Raw genomic sequence first — 21,963 nt, forward strand, 5'->3', positions numbered from 1 at the left:
TTGCACACATTATTTTTGTTGTTCATTGCATTCCGTGGTTTAAAAGGAGTGACTTAGTTTATTTAACTAGGCTTTTTTAAGCGTGTTGCCTCGCCCGACGTGTGCGCAAGAACATGTTTTCTTTTTCTGCGTGTACATGGCATCGAGAAGCTACATGGAATCTAGGCCCAGGTTTGTACAGAATCTCATTTCCCTATGGTAAATGATAGGAAAAATCACCTCGTAGGGGCTCCTGAAGATGCCCAACAGCTTCTCCTTGGCCTGCTTCTCGGCCAGCCGGGCCTGGAACAGCTCGTCCTTCAGCTGGTGGGCCTCCTGAGCCCTGCACCATTCCCGCCCATTGCAGACCACTTACGTCCTGTGCCTCGACATCATCTATAAAACTGAAGAAAGACAGTGCGTGGCAAAAGGATTCTTCCCCGCAATCCTTTTGCTGCTGCCCCAAGGGAGCTGCCGGTTTTCCAAAAGGTTTCTAAGACCAGCAAGTTTGTCCCCTTTCGCACAGTCATGTTCGGGTGCCCAACTCCCTTCGGAGGAGAATGCGTCTGGTAGCCGTGGCAAAGGCCGGCTTGCTTTTTCTACCATTGAGGACTCTGAGAAGGGAGGGAAAAAATACAGTTGCACTCGTTTGAGGAGGAAGCAGACGAAATGCTGGAGAGGAGGAAACCACCTCCTCTCTTCAGCATTCAGTCTGCTTCCACCTCCCCAGCCAGAAAGCTTCTCTTAACCTGCCATTGACTATAAAACAAAAAACGGCCTTTGAAAAAACAACAACTCACGAAGCGCAAGTTGAAAACGAAAAAGAGCGACCCGACGATTCAAAGGCAAGGTTGAGGCGCGCCATACACGGCGTCTCCACGCAGCCCATGCAAGCTTCCATTCTGCACTTGGGTGCGTGCAGCATGCAATGAAATTTGTTTTTTGAAATCAAGCGACCATTAAAGCGCGCGTTTTCCTCCTTGCCAAGCACTGCCAAGCAAACCTCCCCCACAGACCAGCGTGCGCGTCATCTGCTTTTTTTTGTCTTTTCACTACCGCCCGACACGGGCTTTTGTTTTTTTCTTTTTGATTCCGCTTTTCGAATTCCGTTCTCCCAAAAAAACGCGAGCAACCAGCGACAGTATTTACCATTCTCGAACAAAGTGGAAACGATTAATCGCAAAGAGCGTAGCAAAAACAACTGGTATGTCGCCGCAGTCACTACGAGCGCTGCAATCGCAACCTAGAGAGCCAGGACTGGAGATCTCAAACCACGGGGAGCGTTTGCAAGTTAATGGCGGACGCCTCTATTCTCGCGAGGAGGGAAGTGGTTGGAAAGGCCACCTCCTCGCCGCTCCTACTGGAAGCCAACAAAGCGCCTGACCCCGATGAAGCCATCGGAAACTCTCCGTAATCTAGGCTCTCTAGAGGGGCCCGCTGCGCCCATGCGCGATGCTTTTCCAGTTGATGAAATCATTTCTCCACCAGAACCCGAGGACGCGACTCGAGATTACCAACAGCAGTCTCGACCAGCTTCGCCGTAAATCTTGTTCTCGTCGGAGCGCACTATGCACGCAAGCGGACAAATGCGAGTTGAGAGATCTTTCGTTGTTTCCCCTCACACATAGCCCATGGTGCGCTTCTCTACGGCTCGGCTGGTTTTGTTTTACTTTTCACACCGAAGGAGAAAAATTTCCTTTATGTACATGCCTGACGTATTGTTAGCCCTAAATCTGAAACACAGGCGCGTGTGGATCACTCGTAATCGGTGCGCTTCGTGCAGCGGAGAAAAGGGTAATCGGTTTCTATCTACTTGGCATCGAATCTAGGTGCTCCAATCCAACCGATGTCCCCGCAGAAGAAACACTTCAACTACAAGTTTACCCATTAGCCAAACTAGTGCATGATCAGTTCTTGAATTTAACCTTTTTTGGGGGGTCCATCGAAGAACCCATTGCGGGTGTCTTGTGATCACTTAATGTCAATGCACTGTATTCCAAATTCCCGGCATTCAATTTAACTACCGTGTGTCCCAATTAGCGGCCAGGCTCTTTAAATAGACCGCAAAAATCAGTTTGAAGACTGGTGGTTTTGCTGCGTTTTCATAGGAGTTAAGCCTTTTTCTTTTTTCTACTTTTTCCTCAGGCAAGTCCGCCCTTTGCGAATTTTATAGAAAAAATGTACCACCTGTGGCCAACGCACTACAAAATCGGAATGCGATAGGTTAAGAAACCGCTTTTTGCGGTCGATTTAAAGAGCCTGGCCGCTAGTAGGGACACACGGTGTATGCGATTGTGATGAAGATTACCCGAGACTGTGATAAAGAGGGGATTAATGGAAGAAAAATGTCGGGGGAACAAGAACGTCCCACTGACTATATGTAAGTTCGGATATAACAAACTATAGGATATATCGAACTAATAACTGATGGAGTTTCGGAGAAGGGAGATTCGTGCCTTGCTGCTGGCTGGTGCCAGCGGCGGGAAAATGTGAAATGCAATAACATTCAGCGTTCTTTAAATCACGCGCCAAACTGAAAGGCCAGCGCGACTCCAAGCAACATTCCTTAGAAGACCAGGCCTGTGCCTGTTTCAGAGAGAGTTTGCTATAAACAGGTTCGACTGTATTTTCTTTGTATCCACCAACAGCTACCAGGGGTGCTACGAAGAATGCACAACCGAAGAAAACGGCATATGCACGATCACTCCGTCTCTTTCTCTTTCAAGCGCGGAGAGATTCGGTAGACTTGTTCATTGTGCTGGTCGTATAAAATAAGGCAAAAGCACGAGCTTAATTCTCAAGTTCACGCTTGTCGGGGGCTCCTTCCGCCTGCACCAGTCTCTCGACTCTGACGAGAGGCAGACCCAACTGCAGAGCCAAACTGAGACAAATTACATTTGGAGTGAGAACACTTTACGCGGGCAGATTCGTCCCTCGTCCTTTCCAGCAAACGGCTGACCGCCCGTTGATCCTCTCTCTGCGGCTTTTATCCCAAGTGCGCCTAACCCCGTCCTGCCACAACCTACAGAAATGAAGGAACTATACTGCCCCCCACAAATTCTGCGTAATGCTATAGATGCTTACTTCTTTTACCTCATTTTTTTTTGGGCTCTGCGTACCTTTACCACAAACAAACTTGCCCACGGTGATATTTTTGCTCAGGGCCAGACACGACTCCAGAAAAGGTAATACGATTGAGTGAACGTGCGAAGGAAGCACTTTCCTTCGTGTGTTTGCTCAAACTGTTGCGCGCATCTTTTAAAACGAAGCGTAGAAAACGACGAGTCTAAGGCACGAATACTTAAACTAGAAAGAATAAAAACACGGAGGACTTTCTCCGACAACCACAATTTTCTGAAAGAGTGCGGTTGTCAGTGAAAGTGTTTTTATTCTTTCTATTTTAAGTATTCATAATTGCAACATGCTCGCCTTCACCAGTCCAAGGCGTGGTTTCCAAGGTGTTGCGTTCGGTGTCCTCGTTCCTATTATCTTTTTGGGCAGAATGCACCGAGCCTTCGCAAGTGCGAGCTCTCGGCAGTCCTCATGGGCAAACCCCGAAACACATAGAAGCAGTTCGTACCTCCTCTCCGACTCCTCGATCATCCGCGCTGCCAGCAGCTCTGCCTCCCTGGCCTTCCGCTCCATCATGATCTTCTCTTCTTCAGTCTGGCGAGTGGAACAATTGCACAGTTCTTTTTTGGAACCCGAAATTCCCATCAAAGTTATCAGCAACCATATTACAAGCATGCTAAAGAGCTCGTAACCCAAAGAAAAGCACCCTAAATGACAATGGCTGCAAATGAAGTTGTAAAACGGTACTGATTCTACCCTTCCATGACCCCTGTGGTAACACTGACCCACTGTGTTTTCAACTCCTTCCAGATATTTTTGCCCCATAGGAGGCTGGAACCCTCAACGACGCACTCGTGCAATACATTCTCTGGACGTTTCTGGAAATTAAACTAACTTTACAGATATGCCTTTAAAGGGACACTGACAGGGTATTCATGCTCGCCGAGGTTTTAAGTTGTACGTGACATATGAGAGCCGAACTACCCAGAACACAATTTGCGGCTCGAAATTCAATTTCTTTCCGCCCGAAAACTGCCGATCGAGATCTGGCCAGTGTGAATTGCGCTCACTCTCTTTTCTGTGGCCACAGGCCATTTTGTAAGGTTTAGACACGCCCACCAAGTTTAATCAAAGTCGTGGGTCATTGAAGGCACGCACTTAATATTAGAAATAGAAAAATTATGAAACCCATTTTTGTGACTTCTAAAAAGCTGTCAGTAAAGACGTGCCACAGTACCCTGCCATGTCATATTGGCACCTAAAATAACATTCGCGCAAAGTGTGTAAATGCAAAAATTTTACCCCGCGTAATGGATGCACCCCCCAAATATGTCAATTTTTAGGAAAAAAACAAGTGTGTTCATTATGTGAGTAAATACGGTATTTGAAGCTGTAGAGTAGCTCAGTGGAAAGGTGTCTGCTTCACAGACAGCGGACCCAGGTTCGATCCAGAAAATGGGCATACTGTTTTTTTTGTCACACATTTTGCGATATTTACACATTTATTTTTTACAATTAGGATTGAAAAAATCAAATGTGGGCGAAACGTCGCTGAACTAAATGGTATTGGACTAACTTTTTGACACCTGCAAACTCAATGTAGTCACTTTCCACAAAATACAAGGAGCATATAGATCGGGTAGCGTCCGCTTTCCGAGGGGCCCGTAACTGTTCTGCAGGAATTGCTGTCAGTCATTGGTCCCGATTCTGGTGATCTTTCGGAAACTTGTGGAGAGACTGCCGCACAATGCCACTTTGGGATGCAGAACCTGTGAGGCAGCTCTTCACGCCTCACAGGTTCTGCATCTGCACCTCCCCCGTGTGTGTGTGTGTCTGTGCACATGTGTGTCTGTGCACATGTCTGTGCACGTGTAAAAATCTTTGTTTGTTTTGCGCTTGTAGTAATGCGACACTGCAGGCCTCAGGTATGGGCCAATGGCCTTTCTGTGGTCTCACAGCCCTTTAGGCTGAATAAAGATTATTTTTATTATTATATTGGGGGCATTCTTTTTAAAGCCAATCACTTATTTCCAACCCTTCAATGTAAAAAACAACTCATCTTGAAGTGCAGAACAGCGAGCGGAACAAACATAACAGCAAAGCAATCGCACGGCAAACGCTACCTGCGACGCTTTTAACAATGTCTGCTCAACAAAATCTGCTCCACGCGGCCAAGAAAAAAAAAAAAAGCACGGTTGGATGTGGTTACGGTTTTATTAAAAATATACGTGACTCTGTAGCAAAATATTAATAGACCCTTTTGAAAAGTCCGCGCCAACGACTGTCCGCCATTGCTTGCTCACATACTGTATTGGACACGAGGGTGACGTCAGCGTTCAGCGTCAGCTCGGCTCAGGTTGTGTTGATAACGATCGCTGACGTCACCGTTCGGCGAGGACTCTGAACCAATCACACGCTTCGTGAGCAAGCAATGGTGACCAAACAATGTTGAAAAGCATCTATTGGGTAGTCTTCTGACACCATTTTAAATCGCCTGGCAAAGAATGAAAAAAACATTTTTGGTGGGTGGGACACCCACCAAAAATATTTTTTTGGTGGGTGTGCGGCATTGTGCGGCAGTCTCTCCACAAAACCACTGCCACATGTATTTGGGTTTTCTAGGACGATAACAGCCTATCTTAATTACATATATATCTCCCTGTTCACAATCCCCGAAACACCTGGAAACCAAATTCCTTCGAGCAAAGAGGTGAAGGCAAGCAGGTTTCCCAGGCATGCCTGCAAGATCAGATGCAAGACCAGATGCAAGACCAGAAAGGGTACGAAAGAAGTGAGAGCGCACCTTGATGGCACTGATCTTGATCCTCTGGATCTCGGCCTCCGCCTCTGCCGCCTTCTGAGTGAGCAGCATGGCCTCTTCTTCTGCGATGCGAGACTTTTCCACGAGCAGCTCCGCCGTCTCTTCCGAACGTCTCTGCAACACATATTACTAATTTGCTTCCTCACTCTATTCCCAAGTAAGTGAGATCGGCGATGCAAGTGAAATTGAAGGTCTTTCTAGTGGATCTTGTAGCAGGTAAAATGTCGGTCTGCCCCCGATGCTTTCCAAGCATTCCAGATGTGCACCACCTCGTATCTCTCTCACTTACCCTCCGCAACCTCTAAAAGTTCGTCAACCGCGAAATCCTATAAGTTGTCATCGTCGTACCAACGCAACCGACAACTAAGCAATTTACGTGGACAAAATTTCTCTCATGCAGCACACATGCATGTAGCACACGCGTGGGGCCGCAACCAACTGCAACAGGGAACCCGTGGAGTTTGCTCACCAGAGCCTCGTGAGCCACCCTGGCCTCCTCCTGGTAGTGGAGTAGGCGCTGCTCCAGCTCCGCCTTCTCCCTCTCCACTTCCTCACGCAGCTGCTTCTCTCGACTGAGCTTGTTACGTTCCGTCTGCAATGTAAAGGAGGAAACATGCCAGCCTCTCTCCTTAGAGGTCTACCCTTAGAACTAAATCTTTTATACCTACAAACATTAGCTTTGTTCGATTTACCTCCTGCACTGGAGCAGACAAGTGTAGGGCAACGCCGGTATGTGCAAAGAGATATGGCAACAAGTACACCGCCCTACACTTTCCTGCACCGGCGCAGGAGGTTAAGCGAGCAAAGCTATAGACACACGCTGAATATTAGACAAATCAATTTGATGAAAACTGGAACCAGAGCTAATTATGGCACACGGCTAGTAAATCGGCAAACTCCAAACCTTCTCAATACTTACCCGGCCTTCATCGAACATACTTCTCCGCTGACCTGCGGGAAACAATAAAATTTCCTACGTCCCTCGTAATTCTGGCCGTCTTTATATTGTTGTTTTAGCAATTTATTCTCGGTTAGCTATACAGGTTTATTCGCAGTTTTTGCGCTGCTCTACATGTGTTTCTTATTTGTAGCCGTAAGAAATTTGGACCCGTGTTGCAAGTCACTTCTACAGACGTCTTTCGCCTTGGCACCAAGGCAATTTTGTCTCAAGTTTGAGATAAACAAACAAAACTTGTCCCAGCACTGACCCCCAAAGCTGCCCTCCAAGATAAGAGACTCACGAGTTAACATTATCCCTCAGATTTGCCCCCAAACGATCGCTGTGCACGAACAAGCCCAGAGTGTCAACTCATTGTCCGACGGTCGTTGGTCTGTTTGTTTAAACGCCCACGGCTCGAAGGCTCCACCATTCTGTTTGCCACACAAGCGCCGTTCACGACAAATCTTGTTTTGAGGTGTTTCACTTTAACCACGAGCGCAGCAGACGCTATGAGAGCGAGCTTCCCTGCCAAGCACACAAAGATTGTGCAGGGCAATGTCCACATAAAACTAACAATGTCGTTTTGCTCAATCGCAAGCTCGTCAAGGACGCTGATGGGATGCACCCGCAGAAGCTGGAGACGACCGGCGATGCTCCTCCCAAACAGCTTCAGTGAGCCTGAAAGGTACTTTCCAACTGAGCGGACATGCGTTAAGCGGGGCTGTGCAACTCTAGGTGCACAACACGAGAACGCTACATCACGAGAGCGCACAACCAGTCTGCGCACAAGCAGTCAGGGCGACCACTTTACCAGGGCAATTTCGTGTTTTAGGTGAAAAAAGCGAAAGCTGCTTACAACTCCCTGTAACGCCGAATTAGAGCGCAGCTCTTGAGGAGGAGGAGGGAAGGGCACTGGGGGGGGGTTAAACTAACCGGGGGGGGGTCACGTGACCTTGGGGGGTCACGTGACCTTGGGGGGGTCACGTGACCCCCAATGCCGATGATGTCATCACTGAGGTCACTGATGACGTCATCATTGACGATCACGATGCGGGTACCGATGACGTCATTAGTGACGTCACTGATGACTTCACCAGTGATGATGACGATGACGATGCGAATGTCGGTGACGTCATCAGTGACGTCGCTGATGACGTCATCAGTGATGATGACGATGACGATGCGGATGTCGGTAACGTCATCAGTGATGATGACAGTGACGATGCGAATGCCGGTGGCGTCATCAGTGATGATGACGATGACGATGCCGGTGACGTCATCAGTGACGATGACGATGTGGATGCCGGTGACGACATCAGTGACGTCACTGATGACGTCATCAGTGATGATGACGATGACGATGCGGATGTCGGTAACGTCATCAGTGATGATGACGATGACAATGCGGATGTGACGTCATCAGTGATGATGACGATGACTATGTGGATGCCGGTGACGTCATCAGTGATGATGACGATGACGATGTGGATGCCGGTGACGTCATCAGTGACGATGACGTCATTGGGGGTCACGCGACATCGGCGGGGGTCACGTGACCTCAGGGGAGTCACGTGACTTCGGGGGGTCGCGTGACCTCGGGGGGGTCACGTGCCCCCCACGAGGTCACGTGACCCCGGTGGGGGGCTCGCGCGGTGCATTATGGGACGTTTCCCATGATGCACCGGGGTCACGTGACCTCGGGGGGGGGTCACGTGCCCCCCCACGAGGTCACGTGACCCCGGTGGGGGGCTCGCGCGGTGCATTATGGGACATTTCCCATGACGCACCGCGCAGTTACGCCGACGGCGACGCCGCTCAAGCCGGAAACGGGCCCCTAAGAGCTGCGCTCTAAAAAGAGGGGATTTAGCCACTGCACTCAACAACGTGGCTGGATGCAACGGCATAACAATGCAGCTGAGCGTGCCACAAACGGCAAATGGCAAAAAGCTCTATTTTCGTTTTTCCCCTGAGAACTTGCAGACGCACCGGTGCAAAAGAGTGACCTTCGATGGGTGGTGCATGAAAGCCCCCAACCTCCAATGCCTCATGCCAAAACGCCCTTTCCCTTACACCCGTTTGCTAAAACCCTTGGCCCAATTGCCCAGTGTCAACAGCCCTAGGATGTCAATGAGCCACCGGTAGGGTTAGGCCCTCTAAAACATATATGGAAATACAAACACACCTAAAATACTGAAATACATCCATACAAAAGTATTGCGATACATATCAGAAATACATTTGAAAATACAAATACTGGAATACAATTTGCCGGCTAAGCAATACTCGAAAGTAAACATCTTCGACAGAAATCTGTCTGGTTTGGGGAAACAATCAGAAAAAAAGAAAACTTGAACCAAAAGCTTAGAAACAAACAGTTCCCAACGTTTCGGGGTCGACTTGACTCCTTCTTGGGGCGTGATTAAAAATGGAACGAGACAGCGCAAGATTCGACCTCTCCTTCCTCTTCTACCGAGTTGATGTTTTGTGAACATGACGCGGGCCATGGACGGAAATAGATGGTAAGGCCCCGACGGACCTGTTAATTTTCCCCGGTGTGTTTTGGATATGCCACAACTCCAAGAACAAACGTTTTTGAATATGTGGCTCCGTGTCTATCACGTGCGCATTCCCGAAGTCGATCCAATGATCAAATACCTCGCAATGTTCCGCGACAGCGCTACGCTCGCGATCGAAATTGCGCAATCGTTTTGGTGCTGGCGCATGCGTTCGGGAAAAGATTTAGTTTCACCGATGTAGGCAGCGGGGCACTCAGCACACGGTATCTTATAGACCACGCCTTGTGCTTTCCCTTTTGGGAGGCGATCCTTCGGCCTTGACATGAGCCGTCCTAATGTTGACACTGGCTTGTGCGCCACTTGGATCCCTTCTTTTCGGAGCACGCGCGCCAGTGTCTTGCTCGTCCCAGAAGTGCATCGACATTAGAGGGCATTAGTGGTAGTTGACGTGAGTGATGATCGGACTTGTGGCAGCCGATATTAGAGGTGACCGACAACAGCAGCAATTAAAGGGGGGGGTGCAACGATTTTAAAATTAAAAGAATTTGCATCTCGTCATTTTTACGTTGTTTATCGTGTCCCGGAAGACAGAGAAAACAACTCATTCATTAAAAAATGTCACGAATAAGCTGCATAATTGCAAAGCAAAAGTCTAGCTTTTCCCCCCACCTGCAGCCGCCAGTGGCAGCTGAAGGAACTACGGTGAAAAGATTACGTGACCTCGCTTGGCTCTAAGTTGCAGCATAACGCCCGCTAATGTCAGCAAAGAGAGGAAGGGGAAGCGTCCTCCGAGAGAGCACATGGGAAGCTACACGGCACTCCGAATGATGTCACTAGGAGGGGGACCAGGTGTGACCCTGAAGACTGGGAGTGAGTTGAGGGGTGCCAGAAATGCCAATATTTATCTTGTTTTGACACAACAACTAAGACATGCAGAGAAATCGGTTTTCTGTTCCTTGCTTTGCTTTAGAAGTGTCAGAGGGCAACTTCCACAAATTTTTGACTGAAGTGCAAAAATTGTTGCACCCCCTCCCCCTTTAACATTAGTGACCATCAGAATTTGTGGCGATAATCGTTATACTCCGTTCACCCCTAAGCTGAGACTGAGGTGGAAGCTACGTCCTCGTAGGACCAGTCCTCTCTCTCGCCATGTCATCACGCGCACAGAGCCGGTTCAGGTGATAAGCTTGAGGCAGTTGACTGGACCGGCAGGGCTCCTACCGTAGCTTGAGGGTGAATGGAGTATACTGGCGATCAACATCAAATGGTGATTGACAGTAGTGCTGGTCGTCATTTGTCGTAATAGACATTAGTGGTGGTCGGCATTTGTGGTAATTGACGTTACTGGCAACCAACATCTGTGACAACTGACATTAGTGGCAACAGGCACTAGTGGCGATCGACTTTAGCGGCATAACATCAGCAGCAATGGGCATTATGGCGATTGGCATTAGTGGCAATTTCGGGGGAAACGACTACCATGGTACTTAGATTATTTCTTTAAAATTAAAAAAAGAACCTGCTCCCTTAGATAAAGTTTCTCACCTGCCTACGCAGCTTCTCCTCTTTGGCTTGAGTCTTCATCTGTTGCACCTCCATCGAGTCTGGCTTGCGGCGACGCATGAACAGGTCGTGGTTCCCGATGCACAGGTCCAGGATCTTTGGGGCGGGATATGTCAGGCCCAAGAGGGCAAAGACTGAAGCACTCTTACCAGTTTGTTCATCCTTATCTTGCATGAGTAGAATTGGAAGCTGGGGGCACTCTTCTCCACAGGCTTGATGTTGAACTGAAAAAGCAAAAACAGGAAACAAACAAAAAAGAGCTCAAAAGTAAGACAACCAAAAACTAAAATGTTGTTCTTGCGGGTGCTGTACAAGATGCATTTGAACATTCCTCCGCCAAACTCAGGTGGGCTCGGCGGCTGTGCTACGATGCAAACCACTCACCCTTTCACCTTTGCAATGCAGGAGTTTGCTACCAACATTTCCAGTGTGTTGCTCCCGGCCCTGCTGACTACCTCCTCGGACTTTACTCCAATACTCTACAATCACAACGTGCCTCCAACTGTTGAGTCATCGCGCCTGATATCGCCGCCTTTGGAGCGTGGGGTCCTCGATTCAGCGTGGACAGCTTCATTGCCACTGACAGCTCCCGGCGTACCAACTACAAAGCAGCAACGACCTTCCGCGGTGCACTGTGGGTTCAGTGGCCGCGCTACAATGCAGACTACTAATCCTTTCACCTTCGCAATGAGGTTAGTAAACCGTATGCACTTTTTGCTAAGAAATCGAGCAACTACTTTTTGGTACAGCTGCTGAGCCTGGAGTGTTGCACTGCCATCGGTGTCAAGTGCGCTAGCGTCATTTTTTCCCTGCTGTTGTTGTCGGACAATGTTGAAAACAACCAAGGCCCCGACGATTGTGAGGCAGTTCTCGCTCAAATCAGAAAGTTAGCTGCTAGTCAGTCTATGCTCACTACTGAAGTGCGAAGCTTCAAAAGTCAACTAATAGCAACAAACAAAACCATGTCCAACAAATGAATAGCCAAATTAGAGGGGCATGACCAAAATCTTACCACCCAGCAAACTAAGTTTGAAACCACACAGGCTGAAACCGCTCAAATGAGTCACCAGGTCTGTGATATCGAGGCTCGTGTGGTTGACGCCGAGAATCGCTCGCGGCATTACAACCTGATCGTTTATGGTAGCCCTGACACCGCTGCGCTTGAATTGAATGATTGACCCGTGTTCTGAACTATTGAATGTAACCTTGAATCTCAAAGAAATTGAATGTGCACACCGTCTCAGGTGTCACGCCCCTGACCGCTGCTGCCCAATAATTGTGAAGCTCACCCTTTTCAACACCAAAGCATCTACACTTTCAAACGGCCATAAGCTAAAAGACACTGCATACAGTATTGGTGAAGACTTCTCTCTTCCTGTTCGAAATGCCCGAAGAAACCTTCTTGCCTTCGCCAAGAGCAAATCTGTCCTGTTCTCTTTACACTTCAAAACCCTTTTCATTGGACCAAAATGCTATATGTTCAATGAGTCAACGCAAACTAAGCGATAAGACGTCCCGAAACCACCCTTCGAAGAAGTGCTGTGTCGAGGAGGACATGGAAGGCTAGAAACCTGGTGCCTCCTAGAGTGAGAAATACCACTAGAAACCTTAGAGATTGTTTTCTCGGAATTACATTTTTTGCTTTTTGTCCTACTCGTGGAGCTGATATCTTGGCAACTGTTTTGACCATTGTTGCTCCGTTCGTTTTATTATGCACCTTGAACTACACTACACATAGTGACATTCTTTTTTTTAAAGGTATTTCTTTTTGTATTTATAATGTGGTTCTTCATCTGCGTGCTATTTGTATCCATTCATACAAGGCGATGAAAAATTCAAACTAAAAATAATCATGCAAAAAAATTAAAAAATCCCAGAATGTCACGCTGTATAGCATTCATTTGGGAACATACTTCAAGCCCGACTAGTCTTCTATCACATTTCTTATATTCCGCAGGCACTCCACAAGGTTCGAAGAAGAAAAAAAGATATAACCAAGAAAGTAATTGAGTAATTGAGATATCACAGTGATATTTTGCATGTATCACACCACACAAACATTACAAGCATGCATGAATAATGAATCAATTTCTGTGGTGACATCATTCTCCACCTTTGCTATGCCACCGATAACCTCTTTTTGTTTGTTCTGCTGCTCATTTCAGGATTTCAAGAGGTATGCCATTCTGCTCTGGCACATTCAAGACTCAGTTTTGTGACGTGTTCAGCATCCAGATGCCTTTATAAAAAGAGCAAGTGTACCCCAAGACCCTATTTGCATAATAAAATTTATAAAGACACCACCATACTCTGTCTGCTCATGCAGACGGGCTATATGCCAATAGACCAATACCAATAGACCGATACACCAATAGGCTGATACACCAATAGGCAGATACATCAACAGGCCAATACCCCTATAGACCGATACACTTATAGGTGTCAATAAACCGATGGGCTATCGGTTTACTCTATTAAAATTTTTTCTGGGGCGACTCTTCGAGGCTGCTTATGCTAGACAGGCATTAACAGGTGCTCATATTAAGCAGTCAGGAAGTTGTTAGTTGGTAGTAACTGTCATAAAAAATGTTCCGATTGTGTTCTGCCGTCCTCTGGCTACCTTTTTGTCGTCGAAGGATATGTTCCGGATCTCGCTCCAGGGAAAGGTGATCCGGGGGCAGAGCTTGTTGTTCTTTTCGTAGATGTTCAGACCCAGGGCAGTGACTCCGAGCCAAAGGTCCGTCTCTTTTTTGTTCTGGGGATAGAAAAGAGGAGAAGAAAGAGAGGCCCACGCTTGTCAGCAAACTTCAGGACCAAGTTTTTCCCGATCCCAATTCAGTCGCCGAAGAGCATTGTCATGTCAAAGTTGTGACTATGCCAACGTGTCTCTTATCATATGGCTGCATATAAAGGACAGCAAGGTGTGATATAGTCGAGGTAAATACAGCGGTGAGTTATAATAAAGGTAGAAAGGTACGACGTCACAAAAACCAACCTGGTCTCTGAAGAGTGAGTCAAGCAACAGTTACACTCATGCGGTGCCAACCTTTTAAATGTGCATTTCCCCCAGGAAAATTCTGCCCCGTTACAGGAAACGAATGTGCGGGACGGCGGTCAGTGGATAAATCGAGAAGGCAGAAGAAAACACCGATGGTACCCCCGAGGGGAGTCGAACCCAGGAGCCAAGGATTGTAAGCTCCACCGATGCGCCAAAGGGAAGGAGCGGCAGTTATTAAATGATGGTTCGCCGTGGAATGTGCAGGTGGCATCGCCACACGAGGGGCAGCCACAGTCCAACGCAGGGAGCTCACACTTGTGTCCACTATTGTCCAGACACAACTTCCAACAGACTTTCAAAAGGGGTCAGAATGCATAATACTCGTGGGCCCAAATACATTAAAGAACCGAGATTTTTGGAGAGGAAGGCTGTATAAGGAAGGACACTGGGCACTCATGGACAGCAGTGGAACCAAGCCTTTAATTTTATCTTCCTCTATGTACCATGTTTTCCGGGCTATAGTCTGCAAAAACATAATTTAGGCCGAAAAAAAAATAAAAGGAAGTCTGCTTAGATAGCTTGCATGCCGTGCCTAGTGCTTAGTCGACACGAAAATCTTCTCGTGAGTGGTGCACCTTGACAGATGTCTGCTTTCTTAGCTCACAAAGAGGCTCGTATTATACGGAAATTTTTCATTCACAAAATCCGTCAAGTCTCCTCACAATGAACAATCTTGGAAAAACAAAATTCCTGTATACACCGTTTTATTGTGGGCAACACCATTTGGAATACTGTGGCATCATCCGGCAAGCATCACGTCATACTGAGTGGTCGGAAACGTTGGTGAAACTGCTCTTTAGTGTGCCGCTCCTGCGTTTGGTGTGCTAGTTGACTGCTCCCAAGTGCTCACTGGGAACTTTCTCCCAGCATTATCTTTGGCGTCCGCCAGTGCGGTGATGCCGCGAAGAGCGGCACTCAATGCAACACTGAACGTGCCATCGATAGAAATTGGACGAGAGTACTCAAAATGTTGTTTCAGTTAACAGCGATTGAATTTTCCTTCAGGTTTTTTTGTCGTTTTAGATGCAGTACACTGAGAATATCTTTGGCATTTCAAGTTGTCCACAACAATATATATAATGGGAACAATATACTGAAAAAACAGTGAGTGCGCAGGTGAGCTAGTGGATAATGATCATGATGTAGAAAACCCGAGACCGTGGTAAAAGCAGAGAAACTTGGCCGAAGAAGAAAGACAGGGGAAAAGGATGTCTCAATTTTCTACATCATGATTTTCAATATACTACTTTAGTTGTGCACGTTTGCAAAAAACTTAAACAGAAGAAAGAATAAAACAAAGGACAGACAAAATGTGTTGTTTCGCACACCCTTCGTGTTTATTCTTTCTCATACTTAATGTGAACAAGGGCGCGCGAAATAAGAGCATTGCAGGGAAAGATAGAAGGCAGCTCCCTCTGGCTCGCAGATGTTTATAAAGGTTTTAATAGAGCATGTCCTTTGTCTAGAACTGAAAAACGCCAAGTCGAGATGGGTCCATTGCTACAGCGAGTCAATCAATGATTTAACGATTCAAAATCGATGCATGATCATGTTTCAGCAATACAAATTCAAGTTTTCTTTCCAGTTATGTTATGTACTAATTTGCAAACTAAAAAGAAACCATTGTGACGGTCAACACAGGTTCACGGCTCTCTTTTATTGCACGGGAGATCGCGATTAAGAAACACCGATACAATTTTTTGACAATTTCCAGCTACAGCCGGCGGCGGGAATGAGGCTTCAACTAAGCGTCGAACATGATAAAATTGTGTCAATGTTACGATTGCAAAATAAAAGCATTAATTTAAATTAAGTCAGAAAAAGTCACCAGCTGAAACAGCGATCCTCACGAGAAAATTTGCACCCAGCTCACGAGCGTAGCCCACGTTCATCGAGGGTACAGAGGTAAGTTTGGTGCACGCTCTACTCAAAAAATGTTTGGAGCAAACTCTAGAAGATGGCGTTGAGGAAAAGTCTTTTTTGTTTACAGACGCAGCCCACTGCCGCCGGAGGTTTTGGACATTTGAAAAGCGATGGAGTTTGAAGACATTGCAGCCGCGCTATACAGATGTCTTCCGATATTCTGCGCTTTCGGTCGTCATTCATGCGGCCTATTACGGAACAATGATGTCCCGATGAACGGGGGATTGTTATTGATTCTGCTAGCTCTAATTACATATGGAAGTAAAATAAAAATAGAGGAAATTGCAAAGAAAACCACTCAACCTGAACGAACACAGGCGTTTGCTCGTTCCTAACCACTCATGATTGTGTAGAGGGTCACGTGACATCTTGTACCATGTGATATCCATGTTTTTGGCGGCCCAACGCCAATATTGCCGGACTGAGCTGAAGTTTCAGTTTCGATTTTTGCTCATGTGTAAACTGAGATTTATCCATATAAATCCCATTTTTCGCAAAGAAAATGACTTGGTGTCTTTTATTAGTGCTTTTTATTGCAAAATTACTCATTATTTCGAAATCTTCGGATTTGAACAGAGTTGCCCTTTAATACAGCCCTCAATGGTTTCAGTGCACATGCAGTCTCTGGAAAAATGATAGCAGCAGCAGGTCAGCTCAGTTGGATTTCTCTGCAAGGAATGATTGCTTGTATGACCCATTTGGAACAGTCACTTCTGACCTCCAAAAGTGCTAAATCATTGTGGCATTATTGGCCTTGAAATCGACCTAGAGGTGGTGCTACTTTTGCGCCTTCATCACCATCAAAGTGGGGTTTAGAAGCATGGCCGCCCCATAGGCTCTTCACGTTTGTGCTACAGTGGCTTAAAGGGGCAGTGGTGTAACGAATGAAACCAGAGAAGCGGCAGAGCGTTGGAAGACAGCCGCGGGTGGCGCTGGCGTTTGCAGCACCGTCGTTCCGGCTATGGCTCCGGCTTGGCCGCTTGGCCAGCTTGGCTCCGGCCAGCTCCGGCCGATTCGCAGCTGTCGACTACAATGTCGTCTGCTAGTTTCACATTTTTATTCACCTATGAACACAAACCATGTCCTTGGAAGTTCACTGTAAACAAATAATTGTTCTTGAGGTATTTATATTAGTTTATGAAGCGTGTTAGGGTGCCTCTATCTGCCAGCCGATGGAGGCACCCTAACGGAGCTGCGGATCGAACCGCCACCTACACCGTCCTCCAAGGAGCGGCCGTTCCCGATGCATGGTAGAGGCTACGCGGTAACTACACTACCCCCTTTAAGCCACTGTATTCGCGTGCAAGACGGTGTAGATTCTTGCGTTTATTTTGTTGCATATTACCGGCGGGAAAATAGTTTTAGCAGAAAATGGCGCAGAACTGTTCGGTGCTTCAGTGAAGATTGAGTCATGTTACCAGCGTACAGCCTAAGTTTAAATAATCGCTCATGTGGATGTGTCGTCTGCTCTGGGCAGACGTTGGGAAGCATGGATCACCGTGATGGATTCCTGTTTCCGGGTGAACCGCACTATTTATGTTAAAAATTCATCACCGTGGGAATTCAACAAAACAATGAATTCTAACCCGGATAACATAATACAGGTACTGTGGGCTCTAAAATTGCAGGTTCCATGCAATTATTTGTTGCAACTTTTAGCTTTCAAAGTAATACAAATACTTTGCATGAAGAGAAGTTAGTGACATATTTGAAATTAATGTGTTATTGAGTTCTGCTGCAGCCAATGTTTCTGTTTACTGTGCCATGCTGCAGGTAAGTTTTCTACTACATTGCGATGAGGCGTGCGTGCCTCTTCTAGTTACGATCTGGAAACTTTTTGTTGGCAGGACAACTGAAACAAGTGAAACTATTATATTAGAGAGTTTTCGAATAACGTAAGCAAATTTAGCGCACGCTAGCGCTAAATTTAGCGCTTGTATTAGCGCGCACGACGCAAGAGTTTTAGAATAGCGTTTCTCCGTCGCGATGCAGATGCCCAAGCATCTCAGGCTTGCGATGCCCTTAAGATACAGTCACAATTTTTATTTCACACATGAAATGCTGCAACTTTAGAAAAAAAACAAGTTTTTTGGTCCAGAGTACCATTTTAGACTTGTTTAAACATGAGAATGCGACGCGAGCGGTTGACCGGTCATGTCCGCTTGCGTCACCTTGGTAAGAGGGGTCTCATGTACTGACCTTCGCACATCGTACCATCGCCGAGAAATGTTTGCGCGTCGCAAGCATCAAGTCGCCGGTGATCGTTGCCAAACCGAGTACTACAATGTCGTCCCGTATTGAAAATTGAAGTCGCGAGGATGCCACCGACGTCGCACTCACGACGCTGCCAAAGCAGCCACCGACATAATCCTGGAAGCCGCCATTTTTTTTAACTCTCCTTGGCTTTAGCCAACTTCTCATCACGAATCCTCCTTGGAGAAGTGCAAAAACTGGTTTGCGTTCGGAGCTTGCGAAGTGGCGATGATGCTATTCTTTGCGTATGCAAAGCTTTAGCGTGCGCTATTCTAAAACTCCCTAATATAACTGCATCAAGCGGAACAAACGAGTGGAACCGAGCAACGCAGAAGCGTGCTACGAGCCAGCTTCTTCTGATTCTGACCGTACATGCCTCGCATTAGCATAACTCGACACAAAAGGGACCTCTTTCACTTGAGTTTTAGGTAGCAGTGACAAGTCTGAATGGTGTTTAACGACGAAAGGAGGGTAGCACTGAAAATACAGGGCATTGTAATAGACCATGTAGAAAAATACAAATATCTGGAGGTATGTCTCAATGAGTCAAGTCTAGAGCAGGGGTTTTCAAATGGGGGTCCGCAAAGCCCTTGCCTCACCCCCTGGCTAGGTGGCGCAAGCTACTACCCGTTGGGTACCTATAACAGTAAAGGATGCCCTTTTCACACTGCAATTAGACATTTTATAACCTCCCCGCTGGAATGGGGTCCCCCCACCACTCTGGCCAACGGGTCCCGACACATCCAGGCTTGAGAAGCACTGATCTAGAAGAACACCAAGGAAATATGATTTGGAAAAAGAAAATAAATTCAGCTATTAGTACAAAGCTCGAAGCAATGTGGAATTGTAATAGACAGGAAGTGGTCAAAGGTATATGGAAAGAAGTGATGGTGCCTGGACTACCTTCTGGCAATGGGACCAGAGCTTCAATCAGGACTGGAAATTCAACGAAGGAGCGCAGGTAGATTAGCACCGCAGGAGCATACATCCATGGGCTGGTCGACTTTAGTTCAGGGGGCTGAAGGGCAATTACTAGTCAATTGTGAACAAACGTTAACTGAAATGGAAGTATATAATTTATACACACATCGTTAGTCTGCTTAGGCACAATAAAGATGTGGCTCAAGTTCAGTGGAAGTGAAAGAAAGTAAAATGGGGGACAAAGGTCCTTCATTGTCCACGCACTGTGGGGTGCGTGGACAAAAGGTGCAGAACAAAATGCTCACCCTTTTGTTCCAAACACTTTAGTTTCTTTTACAGCAGAGCTGTTAACGGCTAGTTTCCCCAGTACCGTGTCCGTGGGCAAACTAATGTCGACACAAAACTCTGGACAGCTACTGCCATCCACAAGCGACAGTGGCAACCAGACAACTGGCTTGCCGATTGTCTGGTTGCCGCCGTTGCTCATAGATGGCGGCAACCTTTCCAGCCTTTTCATTGTGGTTTTCGTCAGAGTGGAAAGGCTGAATTTCTCTAGGCATCGTTCTAGAAGTCGTCCCAGACGTTGTCCTAGAGGTCGTCCTAGATGTCGTCCTTTAGGCGTCGTCCTTGAGGTCGCCCTAGACGTAGTCTTCTAGGCATAGTCCTAGACGTCGTAAAGATAACAGCTTCGCTGGTCCTCCATCTTCCCGTGAGGTGGAAGAGCTCTACATTTTTTTGTTCGGGAATGCATGTACAAGCTCCTGGCATTGACAGTGGCAGCATTTCATTATCGGCCATTTCGTTTTTGGAGAGCAGTGGGCATTGGACATGAACAAGAATGGCACCACCCTAAGCAAAGGAACATTGAGGGAACCTAGTCACAGCTATGGCAGAGCTCAGTGGTAACGCACCCACTTCCCATGCAGCAGACACAGGATCCAAGGGTTTTAAGGATTTGGCAACATCCATGACAAATGCCCTACTGGGACAACTACAATGTCAACAACATCAACTACTACAACGGATGGTCATTTCCCCTGGTGTGGAGCAGGACATAAGAAATGAAGAGGTGTTTCATAATTCACAGAGAAACTCTTTACTGCTTGAGGCGAGAACGGGACTGCTAAGGACAACATCAGATAGGGCTAAATTTCCAAGAAATAAACAGATATGATGCTAGAACATGCGAATTTCAAGTGCATAGGGCTTCATCCTGCTCTCGCTGAGTAGGTAACGGCGCTGCGTTTTGCTGACGTGGCTAGAAGTATGGAGGAACATGGGATTGCAACCACAAAAAGGAGGTTTTACCTAATCTTCGTCCAGAAGCCACCAAAAACTGCGCTGCTGGAAACAAGTTCGACCCGTCGGAGTGGGTGATGCTCCGCTGGCGTCCGCAACAGCGCAGGTTCTTAACTGTGACGGCAAACTAAGAGGCTCCCGCGGCTCAAAGTTTGGATAGGTCCGAATGCCTCGCGGAGTTAGAGGTCAAGCTTGCAACGTCCGTCGCAGAAGCGCGCAATCGGTCTCTGCCCATGACGTGCGACGCAATCACCGAGGAAGAGCGAAAGATGCGGGTCATGTGGTCTTTTGTGAAGTGCGAGATTTCGTTGGACGACACCATGCTTGGAGAAGGTAGCAGTGATGATGATAAGAAGGACAGTGTGGACGAATCATAGTCTCTAGTAGCAGACAGACTGAGAACGACAGCGAGCAGCTTTGCTTGTCCAGCCTCCAGCGCAAGCTTCCGAGCTCCAATAACGATTGAGCATCTTGCGTGCCTTGTGCATGCATGCGCAGTTTTCTAAAGAGACGCCCTGCTCTTCTCACGTGTTGGATGCAAAAAGCGACCCCAAAGTACTTTTTGTTTTGCTCACGCGCAATGTGGAGGACGTCGACCTACAATCGAGTAACTACAGTATGTTCCTGTCATTTTGCTTCGAAAGGCAAGTAGCTCTGAAGTTTTGTGGCGCACCTGGCCTGCCAAAGCGAATATTTTCAGGTTGTGTTTTAATTGTGCATTATGAAGCTCACCTACCTTGCTTGCAAGTGCTATGCAAAACGAAAAAGAAAAAAGAAAAAGAGCAGGAGCAGAGAAGTTGGAAAAACTGCATATTGTCACGAATGACGAGGTGACGACACAAAGAATAACTGAGAAAACTGACACAGTCAATGGAGCGAACTTGTGCCCAAAACAAGTTAAATAAAGCTTAACGTCGCAGGCGTCGATGGCAGCATAACAGCAGGAACGAGCGCTGGGGTGAGACTGACCCTAGCTTGTCACGCGGAGCCCCTTATGTACACACGTGGGCTTCTGGAACAAGCGCGTGGATGGTTTGGCACGTAGAACATTCTAACCTCGAATAAGCAACAGTGTTCTCGAATTTGCCAGAAAGCGATATTTACTCAAACAACAAAAAGGTGCATCCGCAGCCACGAATCGAACCTTGGCTTTTCGGGTGGGAGGCAAGCACAATAACCGTTAGGTCACTGGCGCACTGCCTACTTGGCCAGCTGCGCGCGCTGCAATATTTATTTTGTTCATTTCTTTTTTAGTCCATCGAAGCACATTGACAGACACTCATTTTAGATTGTGGCTCGTACGCGACAGAATGCTAGAGCGCCGTTTCATGGTCGCGTCTGCGAGTGCTGCAGACGATAGATGGTAGTGGAATAGCAGACGATGCCGAAGGCTGCCGCGCATCTTCTTGCACGACTGGCAGGCGGTATCAGACGCCAGACTAGACGCACTAGATGTGGAGACAGAGAAACACTAGGCTCGCAAACATATTAAAAAAAGTCAATATTTTTTTAATCTCAGCGTTTTTTTAGCGAAGTGACATATCAAACTTGGCCACTTCGCACCGGAGTGCTAGGAGTAGAACTTAAGATGAGGGAGCAACCAGGCTGGCTCAATGAG

General features: G+C 47.1%; 1 protein-coding gene across 1 annotated transcript in view; it reads right to left on the minus strand.

Annotated features, from left to right (window-relative positions):
- Positions 1 to 21,963, minus strand: part of LOC120851029 (merlin) — a 41,539-nt gene that overhangs the window by 8,979 nt on the left and 10,597 nt on the right. The window contains exons 6-12 of the mRNA XM_040223604.3: positions 13,512 to 13,646; positions 11,041 to 11,115; positions 10,874 to 10,987; positions 6,342 to 6,464; positions 5,855 to 5,986; positions 3,560 to 3,645; positions 220 to 322 (exon numbers count right to left, since the gene is read on the minus strand). Coding sequence (XP_040079538.2) covers positions 220 to 322; positions 3,560 to 3,645; positions 5,855 to 5,986; positions 6,342 to 6,464; positions 10,874 to 10,987; positions 11,041 to 11,115; positions 13,512 to 13,646 — 768 coding nt within the window. The remainder of the gene's footprint in view (positions 1 to 219; positions 323 to 3,559; positions 3,646 to 5,854; positions 5,987 to 6,341; positions 6,465 to 10,873; positions 10,988 to 11,040; positions 11,116 to 13,511; positions 13,647 to 21,963) is intronic.

This window comes from Ixodes scapularis, unplaced genomic scaffold (assembly GCF_016920785.2).
Source record: "Ixodes scapularis isolate PalLabHiFi unplaced genomic scaffold, ASM1692078v2 PGA_scaffold1__304_contigs__length_218370807, whole genome shotgun sequence".
Classification (NCBI taxonomy): Eukaryota; Metazoa; Arthropoda; class Arachnida; order Ixodida; family Ixodidae; genus Ixodes; species Ixodes scapularis.